The sequence below is a fragment of the Strix aluco genome, chromosome Z (genome assembly GCF_031877795.1).
Source record: "Strix aluco isolate bStrAlu1 chromosome Z, bStrAlu1.hap1, whole genome shotgun sequence".
Lineage (NCBI taxonomy): Eukaryota > Metazoa > Chordata > Aves > Strigiformes > Strigidae > Strix > Strix aluco.
Genome location: NC_133971.1, coordinates 31,358,913 through 31,383,195, shown reverse-complemented (window position 1 = coordinate 31,383,195; position 24,283 = coordinate 31,358,913). Strand labels below are relative to the sequence as shown.

The window sequence follows — 24,283 nt, the reverse complement described above, 5'->3', positions numbered from 1 at the left end:
TCTCCATTAAAACAGTTACAATATAAATGCTTTCTGAAGGCAAGATCTGGCCTGTGAGTTTCACATAGAAACTTCTCCTAACTGGACAGTTTACAGGGGTAATGCAACCAATTGCAAATCACTGATAAATAAATTCTTGCCTTGTAAGTGGAAAAGAACGTTGCAGCTAGATCATCTCTTACCACTGCATTCCACAGAGTTAAAGAAAGAGAGCTACACAATATTGCTAAGTTACTAAACCAATTTAATTAATTATAAGAAGATTCAAAATGCATAAAACTGTTTCACTATTGGGCTTGAGAAATTACTAAGATCCAGTATTTTCCATTTATCTCTTAGGGTTACTTTCTACAGTGTTCTGTCAGGCAAATACAGAGAAAAATACTGATGCTGTCAACAGCATGATGTCAGCAACAATACCATTTTTGACAGTGTATAATAGAAATGTATTTAAAAAAACACTTCAAAATCTAAAATTATTTCAATATGATTCAAATTAATTTTAAAAAAAATACTGTTTCTAGAACTTCAAAGGTATTTTATTAATTCTGTAATGAAAAATTTCTAAACCGAAGAAGAAAATACACTTTGCTGTTTGATAAGACTTGCCCATGCAAACAATGACAAATGAGGTCTCATTTACTGTCTTTACTCAAAAGCCACCAGAATAAAAAATTTGGAACAAGTAAATGTGTGCAAGTACTAAAACAAATGTACATTTTAGCATCTAACTATTGCACAAAATGCCAGCGGCACCTTTCAATAGGAGTAATTCTAATTCTGCAATGATTCAGTTTAAAGGGACACTGTCAAGTAATTAGGTTTACAAATGTTTTGTACACGGGAATGGATTGGGAATAAAGTTTAAAACAAGCACATACAATCCCAAAGTATATATTACTTACTTCTTGTCAGTAGTTTGCTTTAATGCACCACCTCTCAAATTGCAGAGACAACATTCCTAAAAATAGAAATAGTGTAGAAAAAAGTGAGCTTTATTGACTGGTTAGAAATCAGTTTTATTCAGCTGATCTTAAGGATATGTAAATTGATAATTAATTACTAGGTTACAAACTGCCACTTGTAAGCATCATATTTCTTTACAGGAAAAATAGAAGAATACAGTAACAAGAAACAATTCAAATGAGCTAAAGAAAAACAAATTTTAAGTATTACTCAAAAACAAGTGACAGCATCACTTTGAAAGCGATACTAAACAAAAAGGCGTTTAAACATTACTGCCATAGAAAGGCTGGAATTGCCATAGAAATTACTAAGGTAAAACAAAGTAAAATGACACATAGCCAGTTTAATAGAAGTTACTGGGAAACTGACACAGAAGGCATTGATCCAAGTCAAATATTTTGAAAATCTGCTTGTTCCTGACAGTTCTCAAACTTATAAACCTACCAGAATATGGGGTGGGTTATCCTTTCTTTTTTTGAAAAAAAAGTTCCCTTTGCTGCAGTACATGTTCACTGCCATGATCTTCAGTACAACTCCATCTGCTTTCAGGGCACTCAGCAAGGTATATTTCAGTGGTTCCCAAATAATATGCCAAACACAGCTTTTCCTACCTCTACTTAAAAAACTGTGCCTTTGAACAGATGATATACAGGCTTTTCTGCTTTCCAACACTTCTCTCCCTCTCTTCAGTCTCCTCCTTTTCTGAATCTATCTTTTCCCTTTTTTTTCCTTTTTTCCCTTGTTCCTTCAGGAACAGATGTTTCCAATGTTAGTTATTTTTCTTCCTGTCTTCATGTTTCTGCTCTACAAAGAACCAATAGCACAAAGTGAAGTCAAGATATCCTGTGCCTGTATTTCTATACTCAGAAAGAGAGCTTGTCTCCTGAACCTCTAAATTTAAGTTGCCTTTGTAGGGGAAAACAAACAACAAAAACAAAACCCCAAAGAACTATTATGTAATACTCCAGTCTGATCTCAAAACCTCCAATAATGAAGATTATCAATGTCTGTCAGAAATCTAATTGAATGCTTTACTATACTTCCTATGAGAAAGATCTTTCCTAACTAGAAAATATTTCCTTGTGACAATTGCAACTTCTTTGCAATTTAAGCACATAAATTTTTTGTCTTACCTACCGAACCCATGGAAAACAGGTAACCCATCCTCTTAAGAGAGTACCCTTTTAACTATTTAATATTAGAGTTGTGAAGAAGAGAGTTGACTTTCATTACTTTAACCACAAGACCCTTGGCACAAGTTTCAGTTCACAGTTCCCTTTATAGTAAACATTAACTAAAGGAAACCCAAAGGCTCAAAATACCAATTTCTTCAGGTATTCAAAGGGGACTGAGCAGGAACAGGTAGTTTCAGCATATAAAGAAGAAAAATGAAATATAAGGAGGCTGCTATTGCAGCATGGAGTGGGAGCTTCAGCTCATATTGTTTCTAACTTTTGGTAGCCTCTTCAATAGAGAAAACCGCTCAGAAGGGAAAGGGCATAATTGCATAGGATTTCTCATTTTGGCTGTTGGAGAATAAGTAAAACTGTTTCTTCCAGAACCAACACTTGTATTCAATTAGCTGCATCTTTGTGAGGTTCTCTTGTTGCTTCTTAGGAAACCTGCTCTTGTATCAAGCCCACCACAAGACAAAAGCTCACTGCGGGTGGAGGGGCAGTGGTGAGAACAAGTGGAAGGGAGAACACAGGAAGGAGGAAGGGATGGAGTGAGACAGGGAGAAAGGGAGGGAAGGAGGGATGGAGCAAGACAGGGAAGAAGGGATGGAGCGAGACAGGGAGGGAGGGGAGGGGTGGGGAGGGGAGGGTTATTTCTTCTCTTTCTCCCCTAAGTGCCCACACTCTTGAAGGTAAAGCAAAATGGCGGGAACCAGAATTCCTCTAATACTATTTACTTTTCCATTTCTCTGTCAAAGAGAGATCAAGTCAACAAACCCCATGTCATTCTAGATTCACATGTCAAATTCAGTCTAATGTACTACCTTCTATTTTAGTTTCAAACCATTACTCTTTGAGATGGTGTTCAACCACTATACATAATCACCCCTTTCTTTCCTATACATAATTATCTTACAAGTATTTCTTGATTCTTATAATACCCTAACCTCATGGTATGTTTTTTGCCAAGCTATACATACTAAATTCCCTTAACTACTCTTCAAGGTGATTCAAATCATCTTCACATTCTCTTTCTGTCTGTTGTCCTTCTTTGGATGTCATTATGATAACGAAATGCTGACATCTACACAGGTATACTCTCAAGCTGTGAGAAGAAGCATTACTGTCTTTCTTATCCTGAATATATTTTGGTTTTGACAAAACATCAGTCAATTGGAAAATTTACTGAACTACATGTGTGAAGACTTTCCTAAACTAGATGCTAAGAAATCACATTATTAAGGCTTTATACACATTAATTCACCTTGCTAGAATTGTTCTGAAATAATACAACAAAAATTCCACTGAACAGTTAATGGGCACAGTGCACTGTTTCCAGTAAAGCACCACTACAGTCATGGGAAATTTGCTTATAATTTACATTCAGTTCTCAAAGGCAAGCACTTGTATATGAAAACTAGAGCACGAAACAGTCTGCAGATCTTTAAACCTACCTGGGAATCCTCAGCACTACCACAGAGTAATCCTACAGCACTGCATCCTTTTCAAACTGATTCACCTTAGAATCTTGCTTACAAATCACCAAAGATCTATTTCTTCAACTCTTCCTTAACATTCATCTCCACAACATTCTAGAATTACAAAAGAAAACTCTCTCTTCCAGTATCTGTATAAAGTAAGACATCTCCATACAATTCCCAAGCTTTAGGACACTAACATTCACTTCACCACCTAGCTTTTTAGTGGAGATGATGCATTTTTTTTCATAAGAATACAGACCATATCCACAGTTTCTGGACTAAACACTTCCCCTGGCTTACAGTGAAACTGAATTTTGCAACCAGCATTCCTAATCTGGTTTATTTTTCATTTCTGTTTCAACCACTGCTAGAAATCACACAAAAAGCCTGAAGTCAATGTGAATTAACCATGCTTCCTTTGGTACATACATCCAAAAGATGGACCATCTTTTTTGGAATGATATGCCACTACTCAGGCATAGATGCATATTAATTATTGTTGCATGGATAAATACCACACAAAACCCAAGCCTGTTCACAGTCATTTATAATTTAAAATTAATGCATTTGGTTGTCTTTGAGTATTTTTTACACTTTGGCAAAATTCGAAGTTATATTGACAGTAATGCTTATAAAAAGCAGTTTTCACACTTCCATATTTGCATACTTACTTTGTCAGCAATAGCATTCTGTATGAGACAGGAAGTTGCCTGACACAGCAAGGCAACAGAGTTCAGCCAAGCCATAGCAGAGGGTTATATAGTAAGTCATATAATGGTTATTCTTATGGACAACTATGAACATGCCTCACACAATCCCCTTTCTTGTTAACCTGCTGTTTCTCATTTCCTCTAAGACCCTGTAAATTACAACAGCATCTCCAAATAATTATATTTATCCAGTTAAATGAAATATGTAACTTATGTTGGTGGATGAAGAAAGGGTAAAATAAAACATGTTATTCTTAATTAATTTAGTCTGACACATTTTCAACTTCCTCATAGAATGTAGTTTCCATAATCAACCTAACAATCTCTTCCAGCTCTTTGACATCACTGCCATTAGGAAGTTTTTTGTAACAGCTAACCTGATGATTTCCTGCTGCAATTAAGTCTTTCTACTTTATGCATCATAAATGTGAAAACCAAGATTGTTCCTATCCTTTTTGTCACTTTCCATCTACAGCCCCTTAGTCTGTTAAAATGTTTTAGAAAACGTACCTAGATATTAGGAAAATCCTGTTACCTGGCACTCCTAAGTATACAGAATCACAGAATCGTCTAGGTTGGAAAAGACCTTGAAGATCATCCAGTCCAACCATTAACCTGACACTGCCAGTTCCCAACTACACCATATCCCTCAGCGCTATGTCGACCCTACTCTTAAACACCTCCAGGGATGGGGACTCCACCACTGCCCTGGGCAGCCCATTCCAACGCCTAACAACCCCTTCTGGAAAGAAATGCTTCCTAATATCCAGTCTAAACCTTCCCTGGCTCAACTTGAGGCCATTCCCTCTTGTCCTATTGCTTATTACTTGGTTAAAGAGACTCATCTCCAGCTCTCTGCAACCTCCTTTCAGGTAGTTGTAGAGGGCGATGAGGTCTCCCCTCAGCCTCCTCTTCTCCAGACTAAACAACCCCAGTTCCCTCAGCCGCTCCTCAAACCACATGTGCTCCAGACCCTTCACCAGCTTCATTGTCCTTCTCTGGACACGCTCGAGTAATTCAATGTCCTTTTTGTAGTGAGGGGCCACAATATACATTATATATATATTATACACTTAATTTTCATGTGTTTGTAAGGTTTGTGATTCTGAAAAACAAACAATGCATTCACTGAACTTTATTATTATAATAAAGTTATTGTGATAACTTTATTACCACTGCTTTATTTAGCAGTAACACCAGAATGAATAATTTCAAGTAAATATACATTTTGGCTAGTGGTTTGAAGCATTGCAAGTACAAGTTGATAATGTCTTCAGCACTGAGTAGAACAGTATTCATCCAGTTAACAATATATTTTCACTTTTTTTTTAATCAACTATTTTTCCCTGTGTGTCTAATGACTCTGACTAGTGTCTAAAAGCACTCAAAAATCTAAGAAAAGCGGTTAGGACAGGGTTTTTTATTCAAGTATTTCTAGTAAGAGGTCAGAACAATTGTTTCCAGTTTTGAGAGTCAACTGCTACAAAGCTGTGTCGCAATAATGCTGATTTACCAGTCTCATTTATAAGTAGCTAATTAAACCAGACATCTAATCTTGAACTCTGCCACAGTTAAGACAAATAGATACAAATTGCATGGCTAAGGCTGATAAACATCTTTTGTTTCCTTCAAGCCACTCTGGTGGGCTTTTTAGAGTGGAACCTTTGAACTGAAAAAAGATAGCCTTAGTCTTCCACCTTCTGTCTCAATTGCCTTGTTAATGCCCAAGGTCATAATTCCTAATAGTATTAACACAGATGTGCATCTGGACATGGCATTGCTGCCTTTTCAGCTATCTCATTTCCCCAGTTTATTTATATTTGTGTATGTAATTATCTTTGTGTAAAGAGAAAAGGGTTGGGGTTTCTCTTAAGACATTTGAAAATGTCATTTTCAGGAATGGTCCACTAATGATTATTTTAATCTTTCCACACCAGGGGAATAATCTTCACTCAGAAAATAACTTTTGAGATTATTTAATTTCAATTCAGAGACCATTACTCTACCCAGTTCAAGTTATTACCTTAAAATTAGCTTTTCAGAGACAAACTTCCATTTTTTTTAGAGACAAAATATTTCTAAAAGTAACAAATTACAGACAAATTGAGAGTTTTCTAGTAAAAGGATTCACTCTCCTATCTGGAAGCACCATTTCTTAACAGAGTTGCTAGCTGCTACCATTATAACACACAATCTTCATTTGTATATAAACACTGTCAAACTTCCACCATCATCTGCCTCAACAAAGTCACGATTTTTAATAATAATAGGAACTCTGAAAAAAGCATTTCACCTTTTTTTAGAAAATGTTACAGAAAAATTTTATTCTGTCCAAAAGAATAAACCACTGTCAATTGTTTTAGCATTTTGTAGATGCTTAGAGTTCACATTGATTGAGGAGGCTGAGTAATTCCTTGAAAGAGAAATAAATCCACCCCAGGTTAATATTTATTTAATATGTAGAGACATCTTTGGATGCAAGGTTAAACCATGTTCTTGAAAATTGAAGGTGGCCATACTTCTGCAACAGATGAACATTTTACTCTTTCAGATGCATTCAAACTTGTTGAAGACATTCACCTTTGGGAATTTTAAGTTTACAAATCATCATGTACTGAATTTCCACATTTTAGTAGCCTAATCCTGCAAATATTCAGTCTGCCCTGCTCTTGATTCAGGAACGGTCAAAAATTTCCTTGCAATTGCAGCTCTCACGTCATGCCAGGCTGAAGCAACAGTATAAGCAAATAGTCTTTCGCTGTGCTGCCCATGACATAGCATTATTGAGCACTGTCATCTGCCAGAATGCAAAAAGCAGGAGAGTGTTGGCTGCAATAAGAAGACTAGGAAAAGGACAGGAAAAAAAGGTGAGATGGGGAATGGGAGCAGGGAGAGAATTCTGCAGCCAGAGACAGAAATGGAAACTGGTGGGGCTGAAACTGAAATAAGAAGCAAACACTCATTACAGGTAACTGGAATAAAAAGTAACTTCCCCACTTCGCAGGGGGACCTATGTGTCCTTTCTTACTAGAATGTGCATATCTGAAGTAAAAAACACATACAAAGTATGAAATGGAAACTGCTACATGACTGAATATGAAATACTTTCTGCAATAGTGATTACTGGTCACTTAGTTTTGGAAAATGTTTACATTAGAGAGACTGTTCCCAAGCATCCGAACAACAAAGATTACAGACAACTTTCCCTTTGAAGAATACTCAAAAGGAATGAGATTAGCTGTTTGTTGGGGGGTGTGTGTGTGTGTGTGTGTTAATTTTAAAAAACAGCACTGAAATTAGGTACAAAATATAAAACTGATCATTCTTCCTGCAAAATATAACGAGACTGTGAAAATCACCACCAGAGGATAACACTGTGGCTAAACACTTAGCAAACACACAAACAAAAATGGAATGTGGGTATGTCTACTGATAAAAAATATGTAGGATTATTCCCATTATTATACAACACTTGGAAGTGACGGTAAATATTTAAACCAGTAAAGATTTAAACCTGAACATCTTTAGATGAAAATTTGTATCTTCAAGAAAGCAGCCTAGCACCAGCTGTGCAGGGCAGGGTATACTGCTAACTGGCTATTTCCAGCTTTTTTTTCCCCTCAGTGATTTTGCAGCAGTACTCCTGGAGATCAGATACAGTCTTTGAGGACAAATTTAGACTGGATGAGATTAATGAAGGTTCTCTGGTCCAATTCCAGTTCCAAGCAGGGCCAGATTCAAAACTGCATCTGACTGAAATCCTGTTTCCCCCTGCAGGGAATGGGCAACCCCTTCCTTGGTAAAATAAGAATATCCCCATGCCTGGAGACGCCCAAAGATATCAAGCCTTTTCACATGGATATCAGTGGCAAAGGCTGACTTGGTGAACTGCAATGAAGGGAAGCCAAGGTCAAAATGGACTTTGGGTCTAAGCATTATGGCACTTAGGTCAAAAGGTATTTTTCAGGTTTAACAGTCTTTAATTTGGTTTCTGTGATAGCATCAGGGAATCACAGTAGTTATAAACCTGTTAAAATATGTTGTGTCAAAGACTGTTTTTTACAAGCAATACATATCCTGTCACCAGACTGTCATGGTTTAACCGCAGCTGGCAACTAAGAAACAGCAGCTGCTCACTTACTCCTCCACCTGCCCTGTGGGATGGTGGAGGAGAACTGGAAAAAAAGTAAAACTCATGGGTTAAGATAAGAACAGTTTAATAATTAAAGTATAATGTAATGTATTACTATTGTAATGTATTGTCATAATTATGATGAAATGGAAGATAACAAAAAGAGAGAAATAAAACCCAGGAAAAGACAAGTAATGCACAATGCAATTGCTCACCACCTGCAGACTGATGCCCGAGCAGTGATCCGCCCCTCCCGGCCAACTCCCCCCAGTTTATGTACTGAGCATGACGTCCTATGGTATGGAATAGCCCTTTGGCTAGTTCGGGTCACCTGTCCTGGCCACGCTCCCTCCCAGCTTCTTGTGCACCTGCTCGCTGGTAGAGCATGGGAAACTGAAAAAAATCTTTAACTTAGCTGTTGCAAAATAGTGCTTATCCTAAAACATTAGTGTGTTACCAACATTATTCTCATACTAAATCTAAACCACAGCATTGTACCAGCTACTAGGAAGAAAATTAATTCTGTCCCAGCTGAAACCAGGACATAGACTAATACCAAAATCAGAAAGAAATATCACGCTCCCCACCCCCGAGTCCACGCATGGTTACCATCAGCATGTATAAGTAATTCTGCCAGTAAGACAGCTTTTTGCAGAGAAGGTTTGGGAAAATCCAGATTTTAAAAATAAATAAACACCACAAAAAAAAAAAATTAAATCAGGCCTTACTTGTCTGAAAAGAAAAAACACAGAAAACTTAAGGTTTTAACCTTTCCTGCTATAGCCAGATTTTAATGACCAATAATTTATTTTTATTAACAGTATCCAAATGCTTTTAAAGCTTGGTAGCAAGATCAGTCTGAAACTAAAGATGCTGTATACCAACTCACATGTAGTGAGTTAATTCTGGCAGTTATTTGGCTCTGAAAACAGCAGTTTATAATGGAAAAGCTGACACTGTATCAGTGAGAAAGGCACCACTATAAAAAGATTGTTCAAAATCATTATTTTCAGTAGGGTGAAATAGGGCAGTTTCTGAGCTGGAATACTGAAAGCTCTTATGTGCCATTTTTCTGAAGCCTCGGGAAAAAAAAATTAAAATCCTTCAACTGATGTAATGGGCTGCTCTAACCACAAAATACAAACCAGAAGTCTGAATATCAACAGTAAAATATAAAGCATGAAAAAGCTCATCTACAGAAAAAAAAAAAATCTGCTAAACTGTTTAACACTTGCTATTGAACATAGGATCTATTCTCAACATCAGTGCTGACCAGATTAGGTGCTGGACTATTGCTGTTGTGCTATGGAAGCCTAGAATAACTTGTGAAAAGTCATGCAGCTTCCTCGATAGCCTTATTAACAGCCAGCTTACCATGAAGTAAGGCACTGAATTGCATTTACATGTTTCCTTACTTGCACTTCTTTCTCTTTCCTGTCCCAAATCCTTTTGTCTTTTAAATAATAAAGGCACTTATGTTTATGTATTATTGCTACTAGGTGACCACATCCTTGCATGCTGTACAGTACGCTGCATTCTCTATAATGCCAGTCATTATTTTTCCTGCCTTCACTAGCTTTCTTTAGCTGAAGCATTTAAGATTAATGAGGCATTTATTCTCAATCAAGGCACTTTGTATGAATACAGTTACACTTTCAGAAGCCATGCAAATTACTTATTTAATATAATTTGATTTTTTATTTGTTTTGGGGGGTTGATTTATGGCTATTTTTTGCCCATTAGCATAGACAAATTCGGTATGACTTTTGTCAATAATCGTTATCAAACAGGACCTACTGCCTAGTAGAATATAAAGATATGTTATGTTATCATGGATCCAGGTGCATCATTGGAAGGTGAAAATCTGCCAAAAAATCAAATTGCAAAGCATACTATTTCAGCTACTTAGAGATGTTGCAACTGCAAGAAAACAGTATGCTTCCGAATCTCAAAAGCAGTTTCCTCTGATAATATAAAATGGCATGTCCATCAAAGAACAATCTGGCTTTGTAAATCTGAGTCCACGTAGGCATTTTTTATTTCCATATTTTAGTGATGTTCATAGTTGGGATTCACACATAATATTGTTTCATTTAGCTATTAATATAGCTCTCATTTCTATAGTCCTCTCATACTTCGGTGCTTTGCAAAATCATACTGATATACAAAAACCTAGTATAGAATCATAGAACAGTTTGGGTTGGAAGGGACCTTAAAGATCATCCAGTTCCAACCCCCCTGTCACGGGCAGGGACACCTTCCACTAGACCAGGTTGCTCAGAGACCTGTCCAACTTGGCCTTGAACACTTCCAGGGAGGGGGCAGCCACAGCTTTTCTGGGCAACCTGTTCCAGTGTCTCACCACTCTCACAGTGAAGAACTTCTTCCTTATATCTAATCTAAATCTACCCTCTTCCAGTTTAAACACATTATGCTGTGTCCTACCACTATGTACCCTTGTGAAAAGTCACTCTCAAATTTTAGTCCTCTCCATTTTTAGTAAAGACCAATTTTTCTACAAAGTTAACATAACTGCTGGGAGTTTAAGAAAGTATTATTTAATAGAACTAAAACCAATACTTAATTGTGTAAGCAAAGGAAGAAGAAGGAACTTTTCTTCCTAAGAAATGAACTCTGAACTTTGAACCAAGGTTTGTACCAATGTTTCAGAACTTCCATTTTATTCTCCAGTGCACAAGGATTTTCTTTCTCCTTATTTTCCGATCAGCCTTCCCTTCAGGATGTAAAGGGTTATCCTGAAGGGAATTTCTCAGACAGGTCTTTCTGAGCTAAATCTCCTCCTTCTAGGAATCAATGTGAAGAGGAAGGAAAACAATTTCAGACATTTAGGAAGCTGGAGTTTCAGAGAATAGATATTTTCTGATAATTAAGTCTTCTCATTTTTTACACTTTTCTGATGTAAGAATTGAATTTTTGAAGGCATGTGGATACGTAATTCCTACAGTGAGTCAAATCTCAGCTTCACATCTTCTGCAACAGCTGCAGGTTTTAGGAATGCTTATCCTGAACAAGAATTTAGATGAATATGATTTTTTCATTTGTTTCACATAGAAACTTGAGGTCTGAACCGTGTTAGTTGGAATGTAAAATACCTCACTCTATATTCCCTACAGTAAAAAAAAAGGTCATGCAAATAAGTAATTTCTTTAATTACATCTCCCTCTCCAGAGAGACTTATGGTATTACACAGCAATTTAAAATACAATTAAAGTATCGTATGTGTAACAACAGATACAGAAAAATTTATACAAATTAAAACACTGATTTATAAAAGAAACATGCATATAATTCAAAGGTAGCATAAAACTTTCAGCTGTTGGTTGGCACAACTAACAAATTGCAGATTTTTAAAAGGGAAAGTCATACTCTGGGCAGCAGTATATTCAATTAAGTTGTTTTTTTTATAGATGTAGAGAAGATTAGCTAAAAGAGAACCACATTTATTGTAAGTATAATGCTGAGATTAAAGTATTGTACTATTTTGAAGTGAAAGCTATTAGGATAATCTAAGATTATTGTCCAAACTCTGAAGAGACAGAAACATGACCCTAAAATGACAAATAGGACCCAAATAAGTATTCACAATTCTTAATCATGCTGATGTCAGCAACGAAGCTCCATACAAGCAAAAATACACTAATACATTTAAGTTGTATACCAAACTGACAATTTCTTCTCCAAAGAGAACTATGGTCACAATGCTTTGCAATGAATAATACTGTTCAAACAGACAAAAGAGAACCATAGAAAAAAGAAACATATGTCTATTTTATCCTTCTACCCCAAGGCACAAGCAAGCCTTCTTCAACTATTCCTGACAAATGTGTGTCTAACATGTTTTTAAAAATTGTGAAGGAGTAGATTCTACAAAATCTCTATATATCCTATTCCAGTAGTTCACTGTTTTGAGAAATAAAAATTCACAGTATTTCCCAATATTAACATAAACTTCTGCTGATGCAGTTTAAAGATGCTACAAGTCATCTTGTCCCTAAAATGAGAGAAGGGCAATTAATCGTGTTCCTATATTTACATGAGAGAATGATACTTCTTTCCTTTCTGTCTTCCCTTGGCTATACTAAGAAGGTTAATTATTTTCAATCCTCCCTTATGGAATGGTTGAGGTCTATCAGGAATGATTAAAATAATTTTTGTCTTTTTTTTGCAATTTCGATTGCACTTCTTGTTTTCTTCCATTCCATTCAGGCTTGTGGTTTTTTGAACCATGTGTGTTCATTGTTAGACACAGTTCTTCAGTTGGGCTCTCATCAAAGCTGAAGAGATCAGAGCAAAAAGATTGTTCCATATGTTTTTCAGGCTTTACTTTCAGTACAAGGCTTAAACATTCTGGTGTGATGTTTCAGGTTCTGTAAAACTGATGTTCAGGTTGTGAGCAGAATAGTCACAACTCCAGTTGGCAGTAGGAGCTACTGCTGAGGCAGGGACTCCTATCTTATATGCGCATAACTGATAACTCCTTTCTAAGTATTGTACCTATCTCTGTTGAATTCCGTGTAATTTATTTTACACCACTTCTTCAATACAGTAATAATTACTGTCCTACAAAATAGTAGGATCTAATCCAAAGCAATATTTGGATCCAATCCAAAATAGTAATCCTAACCCAAATTAGTAAACCTCAGCCTAAAAGATGCCCAAGATCCTTGGTACTTACAGAAAATGCATTAGGAATGCTTCTCATTAATCCTTTTGTGTCATTGAAATACCGAAATAACTGAAGAAAATAATATTTTGAATAATACCTGAAACACATTTGACAGTTGTGAAAAAGCCTTTGATATATTCTGTAAATTTAACACCTTGGTAGCTTCACATAAGGTACACTCCCCCATCTCCTATGCAATCATCTTACAGTAGACCAGTCTAGATTTCTACATATATTCCATAAGGACATGAAAAGCAATCAGCAAATGATGCACAGAACTTTATCACTCTTTAAAAGTCTGATGAGAATGATGAGTGGTGGCCTGAGATAGTGAGGGTTGAAAGCAGATCCATATTCTTATATGTTTGGCAACTATTGATTTACACCATATCTCTTCTGTCACTTGAATATCAGAATTTAAAACACTATCAAAAGCATCTGAAAGTAAGAATGCATGAAATCTTCTGCTTATTCCTTATTCCCATGAGCTGTCACAGCAAGAAATCAGTTGGTTTGTTCATAAATATATATCTCTATGTACTCTGTTGTTGTCTAGGTGTTTAGATATTGGTAGATTCATCATTCGTTTAGTATTTCTCTTGGAATCCAAGATAGGTTGACTGCTACGTAATTCTTGGGTCACCCATTTCCTGCTTTTTTAAAAAGAAACATTAAATTTTCCAGGCTGCTGGCATCTCACCTAAGCTCGGCAAGCTCTCAGAGATAACCACTAGTAATCCTGAGATTGCTTCAGCATCTCAAGAGTTTTGAAAGACCCCACTATTAAAAAAGTGAATTGGGTATCATTCACGTATGAAAAAATATGAGCATTATTCACATCCTTGAAACTGTTGGATTTTTGCTATTTAACTTCGGTAGCAGATGTCTACTATCTATCACTCCTACATATTTCAGCTCACAATGAACAGTTCACATTGACATGTGAACAACATGCAATAACAAAGAATACAAGACAGCCGACTAAGGAGGACAAGTTTTAAGTAAATTTAATACTAGTGAGGTCTATTCGATCTTCAACATTTCATTAAAACTTCCCAACTGAATGATAACATATGACATTAAGAATGTGAATTTTATTCCACAAACATATCTGAATGAAGAGCTGTCTTGGGGCATAAGACAGTATCACTTCACTTGGGTCACCAAACTGGACCTATACAAAGATGAAGTTGTTGGCACTAATGATTTAGCTGTACAATAATTAATACACATACAAAATCACAGCAATTCAGTTAAATATATAATAAAGATTACATTAAATAAATTGTCCAAGCGGACAACACATATTTTCACAGTGAAAACGATGCTCCATTTCATTCCTATCACCTTCTTGATACCTAACACATAAAATTTCAGAAATCCATTGATACTTCTCTTCAATCCCTGGCACATGCTTTTGCAAAAATCTAATACTAAAATCTCTTCACATAAAACGTCCGTTCAGCTACTTTCTGTACGGTTTTGGTATCTCTTCCACTGCTTCATCTCATCTCCTCAAATAATTTGGCAAACAATTACTTTCTCTACAGTTCATACAGTTCATATCTTCCTTATTTTCAGAAACTTATATGCATCATAACAGAATAAAACTAAACCTAGTCAGTAAAATGTGCATAATTCTCAAATTAACGCTATCCTTTGTTGGGAATTTTTCCCCTAAAAGTTTGTCAAAGAAAAATCCCAGTCAAGACAAGCTTTAATCTTCTCCCCAACATTTTCCTTTTTCTATCACATTATCCAGTTCCCCCTTCATTGCCCCATAGTGAACATAAATGTGTCAAGTCAGTCATTCTCTCTCTACCTTTGTTCATATCTTTCACCTGCTTCTGCACGATCCAAATGTCCTCTTCACTTCAAGAACATTTGTAAAATAACCTTAAAATCCCAGAACAATTTTAGAATCCTTACTACAAAATAGCATTAACAAATTACAAGACTGAATTTTGTTTTACTATTTTTGAGTGATTTTTGATGTCAAAAAATACACTACACAAATAGATTGGTGAAATGTAAATTTAAATTTTTTTTAAATGAATGTACATTTAGGGATTCTATTAATTGCTTGTCTATTTATTCCTTGCTGTATAAAACTATATTATACTTTTTAAAAAAAGAAAATAAGCTTCACAAGGGTAATCTTTTTCTGCTTACACAGCACAGTAAACCTTAAATGCTATACAAGAACAATTTCATTCTTGACTGTAATTTATTATTCTCTTTCCACTTCTCTATCTTCCAGCTGCCCACACATACATACCAGAAGTCTAAAATATTTAGACAAAAATCTCATTTTTTTCTCTATGTGCATTTAATTTTTTCAGTTTTCCCTTGAACAACTATATTCTGTTAGCCAATCCTTTTCTTGAGAGTATAAACTTACTCCAAGTTTGTCTATCAAAATGTTATTACATTTTATATTGAAATCTAATCACATTTTACAAATAATTTTTCTCCAGCAAGTGTGTGTTCAGAAAAATTATACAGGCTACATTTCACATGCAATCGTGCATGTGCTGCTTTTTTTTTTTTTTTTTACTTAATCTCTAATGTATTAGATAACTAAGCAACATGTGAAACTTACGGCTCTCCAGGCTTCTTTTCTGCATCGAGAACACAACCATTCATTATGGATTTCATGAGGAAAAACACCATAGCAACCTAGAATAAGAGAGATGGACTGATTAATATATTCTGCGTTTCTATCTGTGATGTCATACAATTCAACTGTATATAAACACTAGTAAAAGACATCTCTAACCAACAAGACTTTTTCAATCTAGACTTACTGCTAATTCCATAGTCTACAAAATATACAAATTAGACACATAGACACTCTTTCAAAAACTCAAACAAAACCCAAAAATCACCAAACAAAAAAAAACCACTAAACCAAACCAAAAATCAAAACAAACTAAAAAAACCGCACCCACCCACCCCCAAAAAAAACCCCAGAGGATTTCTTACTTTCTGTCAGTTCAATAGCAAATCACCAAATCTCCCTGCAGTCAAAATGTACAATTTGAATTCATGTACTGACATTTATTCTATGCAATTATATGCACTTCCATGTAAGAATTTCACATGGACTTCTTAGAGTTAACTACTCAAGTCCTAATGTCTGTAGAATATACTGCAGAATATCCATGCATTCATCAGTCACAGAAGTAAAAAAGAATGCAAGGTGAATAAAATTGCTTCATACCTAAAGTCAATATCAATATTCACAAGTCCTCAAATCCAGCAGGATTTCACCATGCCTACTTAATAAGGATATACTAACATCACACAGTGGTTTAAAATATGACAAGTAAAAGAGGAATTTAATAGTTCAGAATTGAAACAAGAATCAGAAGTTTGTGATTATTGGAAGTTTACAGAACAGTTTATTCTTCACTGTTTTCACAGCAATCATTAACAAGTAATAGAAAATGTAACATAGTTTTTTTTTTTTTTTAAATTAGCCAGTGATTGAAGAATTACATATGGAAGGGTTCTTCAAGTACTTTTAAAGACATACTAGAAGCCTAGCTAACTATTATTTATCAATAAAACAAAATTTGAAGCTACATTTCTGCCAACTGAACAACTATTTTATTTACTTGCATGAATCCGTACACAACACTTTGCACAGGAAATCAGAAGACTTGTTCCATCTTCTTCAATTAAGGCATTTGATGGATAGTTTTCAGTGTTTTCTTCGCTATAAATAAAACACATCTCTGGAATAAGAGGTTTAGTCTTTTCATTTTCAGCTATCAGTGTTTCTGCTGAGTTTGCTTCCCTGAAAGCAGGACTTGCTTCATCATGATTGTCTGGCTGGAAAATAAACAGAATTTATATTTAAGTAAAAGAAAGGACAGATTTACTTGATCTTCCTTTTGACAATGATGAAATTACTTCTCCCCTCCCAGCTCTTGCACTAACAATATAACAATTTTATGAGAAAATTAACTGCTGCTAGGTATTTATCACAGTCATTCTATAGTTCCTTGATTGTTCAGATAACTGTGAAATCTAGAATAGCACTCAGCCTGCAAACTAGTTTTATGCAGCAGTGTTCAATGATATTGTACCTCTGTCTCCCCTTGAGTCCTTTAACTGGGTCCAGTGCAATAAAAGTTTTCTTCCTAGTTACCATGCTGGGGAGATGCCAGTTTAGCAGCTTCAGAATTAGTACTGTAGTATTACAGCAGCATTTTTAGCTGGCATTTGATACAGGAATTCCACAAGCCAGTATCAAACAATGCTCTGCATTAGGCTGTTTCTGTGGGAATATTATTCCTGACAAGGCCTAAGTACTGTGAAAACACTTACTTCTTCAACACTGTAAGAAGCAGATATAGAAAAGGCTCCAATAAAAAGCATTGGAAGATGGACATATAAGGAAATAGCTAAAAGATAAAAACCTATGTGGATTCGCCACCTTGGAAAGTGTAATTTCAAGGGCAAACACACATACACTAACACCAACCGTAATAGAAGGCATACACTATTTGCAACCAAGAATAAATGCAGGTGAACAGAGTATCAGTTCTAATCTTAACAACAGTGAGTTTATTTACTTCTCATACAAGTCAAATGCCTAAGTTTACTTTATTTCTAATTTACTGGAAATAAAGTAGCTGGGCAGCTATGCCACACTTCAAGATGAAGCTGTTAGGATCTTGCTTACCTTGTAGTACGGCATGAGAAGAGTGCAAATGGCACAGTGTGGTTCTTTTTGTGCACAAGCTGCATTGTATTCTTTTTCAGCATTGAAATTGGGTATTCTTGTCTGCCAAAGGTCGACCAGAGGCCTGGCCCATGTCTCTGTCTCTTGATCTTTCTCTTCAATTAAGACAGTCTCAGGCAGTTCTTAAAGAAAACAAACAATTGGTTACACTACAGTCCTGGAATGAAGACAAACAACAATGATTTTGTCATGTGTGCTAACGATGAAGATAAAACAATGCTATAAGAAGTCTGAACACAAATTCACATTTGTGTGAACGCAAATGCAGAAGTCTAAAAGAATTATGCATCAGGACAAAAACACAAAGAAGTGCTTTGACAGGTGTCATGAGCTGACTGCTCCACATAGAGCATAAGAAAGTACACCACTAGTTCATCTGTTTACAATTTGTATTCATATCCACAACATTACATCTCACTCCCCCATTCCTTAATTCCTCCAACCTCTACCCCCTACACCTCCACGCACTCTGCCCTAAATTCCTTATGGATGGAATATGTTACATCCTGCCAAGCAACACCAGACAAATCACTCTGTTCACTCGGAATGACACCTCTCAACTCTTGATGGAAACTGACACTCATTTTCCAAAGGGAAAAAGAGACACGTTATAGCCAGGGAGTAATGGGGAACAATCAGATTTAAGATGTAACTGGACACGCATGCTGGATCCCATTACAGGAAAAATTATTTGGTAATATCAGTGATCTGTTCTGGATGTTGTAAAAGTCTGATTTACTTATTAGCAGTGTTTCCATGCAGGACTCCATAAAGCTGACTTTATGAAACTGAAAGCCTCTAAAGAAACTGGGAAATAAAATCAGACAGAAACTCAACAAGAAATAGCTTATTAAATATAAGTAATCTAAAAATGTAGTAATTTGTTATTGAGAAAGATGCAGAAAAGGGCAAGCTGTGAAAAGGAGACTGGGTGTAAAACCCATGCCCCAGTGAAATCAGTAACATAATTAATGATCCAATTGTTAACACCAGAATTTCAGCCTAGTCACATGTTTGAGCTGGTTGGAAGACTCAAGGTATCTTCAGAGGCAGAGGCAGAGGCCATCTGCAAAATATGCAGATTATGAGGAGGGAAATGTCTTTTCGTTCTAAAAAGGAGAGCACTGCTAACAGGAGATGTCAACTATATTTTTCTGAATTGGGTCCTTACACACTGCTCTGAATAATGATGAGGTCTATGGTTCAGTTTATTCAAGTGGACAGTGCCTATCAAATCTTTCATGATCAATGAGAAGGCATGTAGGTGTCAATTACAGTAATTAAAATAATGTGAATGTGGGAAGGAAAATGTAGAAAGTTTTTGAATAGAACTTTGAATAGAACAAAAAAGGCCTGTAGAATACAGTCATTTTCTAATGATGTATTTAAGAAAAAATGTTTCTTTCAGAAGAAGAAACAACAGAGAAATGTTTAATGAAGTACATTAAGCTGAATCATCACATTCCTTCAGCCTGTGATTGCCTTCATCCACTTTATGAAACAGTAGAGGCTTTATGGGTCTCCTCCTATGATAAATTGTCATGCATTGCTACAAAAGCACTATGAAGTCAATAGCATTTTTATCAGTGTTGAATAAAATATGGATTAAAACATTTGTTTACAAGCAAGCCAAATGTAGCAAAACCAAAAATATATCCTGCATATGAATTTTACTCCATTTTTATAGTTACTCAAAAGAACTAATATCAGTTCAATAAATATTTTCTAATAATCCAGGTAGAAGGACAAATACAAAACATTTGCAAACATCTGTCACCAAGATGATATTTAACAGCAGAGCTTTATGGTGAATAACATAGTTGCAAAAGAATAGCAGTGAAGAACTAGCTGAACACAAGGAAGAGATGAAGATACAAAATTTCAGCATCACTTTTATAGTTTTCTGAATTACTTTTTTTTTTCCAGTTAAAAGCTTAACTAAGCTTTTAGTTAAAAACATTCTGTCCAATCATATTTTTTGCATTGCTTGCAATTTTCTAGAACTGTAAAATAAATAGCTCTAAAATCTATGCCTCTAATTCCATTTCTATGTATTTAAATTTTCCCTTACAGAACAGTCTCACAAGTGGCTTCATTTTTGCTAATTTATTTTCCAAATCCCTTATTTTCTTTCAGGAGCTTATACTGCCAACGTTTTAAATATTTTTATTACAGTTGTGACCTCACAGAGACTTCAGGGCTTCATTGTGCCTTATGAAGAAAACAAAGAGGAACACAAAATTTGTTGTGAAGGTTTGTAACTTACATCTTCCATATCTATTATCCAGTTTGATACTGACGTCCTTTCATTGCACCACTCCTTATCACTGCTGAATAATTCTCCCATGCGGGTTGAAGTCTGCACCCTGAAACTCAGCCTATTATGCACCTTTCTGGACAAAAATCTATCTTCGGATTTCTAGTCCTGGAATCAATTCTAGAAGGATAGTTCTAGTTCTCTCACATCGTACTCTGGTTTCCCACTGCCTCCAGCACATTGCTGAGTTCATGACCACATTGGTTCTGCTTTTGATGAGAACAATATTTATATCTTAATTACATATAAATTCCACAATTTCAGTTCCCTCTTGTGTGATCTTTACAAATCCTTTCCAGAGTGAGGGAGTGAAAAGCATGCACGAGCCAAGAATAAACCTGGCAGCACTCTTACAACATTTTGTTGCTTTCAAGAGCTTTGTATTTATTTTCAAACCTCATTCCAAATGAAGCCAGGGACAAAGTGTCATATGCAGATGTACCAGACTGTATCTTCCACAACCTCCAAAAAATGTAATACCTTTTAAATAAATTTATTTTCTCCATTACGTTTAGAGCAACTACTTCCAGCTAGTTATTGACTAGAAGCAAACCCTCCTCGTTTGCCTCTGATCTCCGATATCTCTAATTATGCATTCGATCTCCTTTGAGGTATGACTGTGTCCTGGTTTAACCAGGATAGGGTTAAGTTTCCCCAGCAGTGGGGGGGAGCTCTAGCCGGGTTATTCAGATACCATGTGGAAGTCACATCCTGGCAGGTCACATTTTCCTGGGGAGCACGGTGCACTCGTGGTTTTGTACATCGTGCTTCCTACTGCTGTATTTGGTAGCTATTTTGCTCTGTTCATTGCTATCACTATTACTGCTATTGTTATTGTTGTTGTTTGTTGTGTTGCTATTGCATTGTTGTATTAAACCTTTCCTTATCTCAGTCTCGGGGCTTTGTATTTCACTCCCTTTGTGGGGGAGGGGCAGTGGCCTCGTGGTCTCAGACCCCGGCGGGGGCTAAACCACAACAGACTGCCTTCTCAATGCTCCTTACTGCAGTCTCTTAGTCTCTTTGCATGAACTATGGCACCCAAGCTCTCTGATGTGATCCTCCTGCATATTACACCCTGCAATCTCTCACTCTTCTCTATCATAACAAGACCAGAAGCACAGCCAGTAAAGGAAAAATAGCCATCCTTTCAGAGGGAGACTAGCTAAGCCAGTACTTCTTAAAAGAATGTTACACTAACAGTATACAAAATTAAGACTAGACAGAATAGATGTTCTTAAGGAATATAAGCTTTGTCTAATCTTCTGTTATCACTACAGCATGCCTCGTGAATTTCAGTCCTCTTCAAGAATTTCTTAGGCAACCCTGAGCATTCACTCATCCACACACCGAAATAATAAAATATCAAAAGAAACCAATACTAAAAAAGTTACACAGTACATGACTCCCATTAGAGAATACGACAACATTGTTGTCACCAGGTAGAATATGCAATCTTCCATGTAAATATTCTACATCAGTTGAACTTGGGCAGTTTCACTTCGTGTGTTTTTTCCAAGGTGCACCAGTATTTCCAGGTCAGCCTCTCAGATAGTCCAGGTGGAGTTACCTTCCCGGTTTCCACAAAGTCAGAGAAGTTATGTATCATGGAAAAAATCTGATAATTTAGTTATCCAAAACAGGCAGGGAAATAAGAAACAGTTCTCCAAGTGTTTGAGAGAGTATATAATCATTTGATGTAACAAACACTGCCGTCTTGGCACAGTTTATAGCCTTTCTTCACTTGTGCATTTGATAATTCCAAAGCACTATTTATGTCCCAAAAAAACTTGGAAAACTTGAGGGTTTTACAGAAATTTTCTTTTCTATTTATCCAGTACTTCTCTCTTCCTCTTATTCACTTTAATGACTCCTTTCATTACTTACTACATAACTGGAGAGCAAACAGTGACTTAGCCTAAAATAAATTTATTTTCCTGACTCATATTGGTATGTGTGGTTTCAGGGTAGACATTCAGGTCCCTCAGGTGAGTTCAGTGTTTTTTGACCAGATACGTCTATGAGAAGTATGGAAGTGCCCAGCATCTTTGTATGCTTCTATGCAATGGTATAAAGGACATAAGGCAACTGCAACCTCCAGTTGCCTCCATTCAAAATCCACCTTAACTGAGGATTCTCAAAGTAAGAATGGAGAACAATTTGTGGTGTTCATATTGACTGAAAAATTTCAGAAGCTCCATTGTCATAAGCAGGCATACTTTCTACTTCAACTATGTATCAGTGCCATTTCCCAGTACTCATGCAAAAACGATGGTAGAAGCATCAGTTCCCAAAGTGAAAGAGATTCAAACATTGCCCACCAAAAATCACACATCTGCTTTACGTGACCAGTACATAATGTTTCATGAAGCACTATGAACATGATATTTCACTAAAAACATTGGCATTTTTCTGGAAGAGCTTGAGAATATTGTCTCAGTTCTGGTAGAGCAAGTTTTGATGAACAGTCACTTATGCAACGCTGCCAATCAACAATACTCTACGATATGTGCCACTATTAAGGCAAACCTGCTTCACAATAAACTGGCCTCTCTCTAAAAGCAGCTACCAATGGCCCAAGACAGACAATCCAAAGGATTCAGGTCAGCCAATGCAGTTATATGAAACACAATATATGCCTTTGGAGAGCATTTGTTTTGTACAACACATGGAGCTAGGAAATCTATCTGAACTTCTATGTCTGCTGTAACCTGGATCAAATCACTGACACTTCCTCATAGTTCACTGCCAGTAAGTGCATGAATAGGAATAGGACTCTGTAGAGGTGTGTAGCAGAATTCCTTGGTGAGAACTCTGATGTGTCATCTGCTTTTTTCAGCTTTTCAAATGAAACTTACATTTCAAATTAAGAACTAATCAAGACAAAAGTGAATAATGCATTGTTGATATTCTTTGGTAAAGAAATGTCAAATCCACTTAACAGGATACATCTTGCTGTCAAAGATAATAAGAGAAAATACAGGAGTTGAACCTGTTAGCCATGACAACGAAATTCAATATACATTTGCAGTTCACTTGACAGCATTGTTCAAGAGATTGCAAACTCTCATGCATAACACATAGACACACTGACAAATACTCAAAGAACCATCTTTAAAGCCTTCAATTGATCTATTCCTGTTGTTTAATCTCCATCTGAATCATAACACTCCACTTTAGATGTAGTAATTATTCCCATAGCAACAAATATTGTAACAAAAATTGAGGCCATCACATCAGCTACAAAAATAAATATCTCTTTACCAGAACACCTTCTCACACAACACCATGTTCAAGTGCAAATGTTAGGCTTAACCTGAAATACAGGTGCTTCTTACAGGAATTTAGAATTGCTTAACAATGCAACAGAAATGATTATCTGATTCACTTTCTTACAGTCAAGCTCACTCTTTTTCCTAAGATCATTTGTCTCTGAAGGACTTCAGCAGATAAGACACCATGCTCAGAGGCTGACTATATAAAGATGTATGTGCTCACTCCCTAGTTGGAAGTGAAACTATGAGAAGAACCATCCAGCATGATTTCTCAGGATGTATTAAAATTCTGTAACTATAAAAATACAGTATAGGGTTTCTTTAACCGCAAAAATGAAAACACTCTGGTTACCACATGAAGCCTTTATTATTTGGAAAGTGTCATGCCTGAGAAATTATATGAAATAAAAATTAAATAATCTACACTAAAATAAACCATTTTTACATTAAAAAGGACTGTCTACACAATAACTTGCACCATGTAAAAACTCAAACTAAATTTTTAAAAGAATATTAAAAAAATGGGACATATAAAAACGTCCTTTATAGGATGTATAAAAAAGAAAAAGAAAAGACTTGTACTTGCACCACTGGAAACATCTACATAGACATGACCCCAACTCATAGCTAAGGCAGAAAAATCACAGTTGGGAAACAAAACTAAATATCGTAGAACTTCTACAACCTCTCATCCTTCTAAAGTTCAAAACAAGACTGCAAGTATACATTATAAAATAAACTCTAATTTCAAAACAGCCCCTACCTTTGCAGCTATTTTTATTAAACATCA

At 36.0% G+C, this 24,283-nt stretch overlaps 1 protein-coding gene across 16 annotated transcripts in view; it reads right to left on the bottom strand.

The window, feature by feature from the left end:
• The window catches only part of KDM4C (lysine demethylase 4C), a 272,586-nt gene that overhangs the window by 87,769 nt on the left and 160,534 nt on the right, over window positions 1-24,283 (bottom strand). For 12 of the 16 annotated variants that reach the window (XR_012621500.1, XR_012621501.1, XR_012621502.1 and 9 more), the window contains 4 exons: window positions 17,845-18,026; window positions 16,772-16,988; window positions 15,754-15,830; window positions 906-961 (listed from right to left, as the gene is read on the bottom strand). Coding sequence is in view for 10 of the 16 variants with exons in the window: in XM_074811526.1 (XP_074667627.1) it covers window positions 906-961; window positions 15,754-15,830; window positions 16,772-16,988; window positions 17,845-18,026 (532 nt within the window). In the remaining 6 variants the exon portion in view is untranslated. Of the gene's footprint in view, window positions 1-905; window positions 962-13,478; window positions 13,805-13,873; window positions 14,326-15,753; window positions 15,831-16,771; window positions 16,989-17,844; window positions 18,027-24,283 lie in introns of those variants that run through there. The other 4 variants (XM_074811536.1, XM_074811535.1, XM_074811527.1 and 1 more) reach the window with 4 other exon arrangements.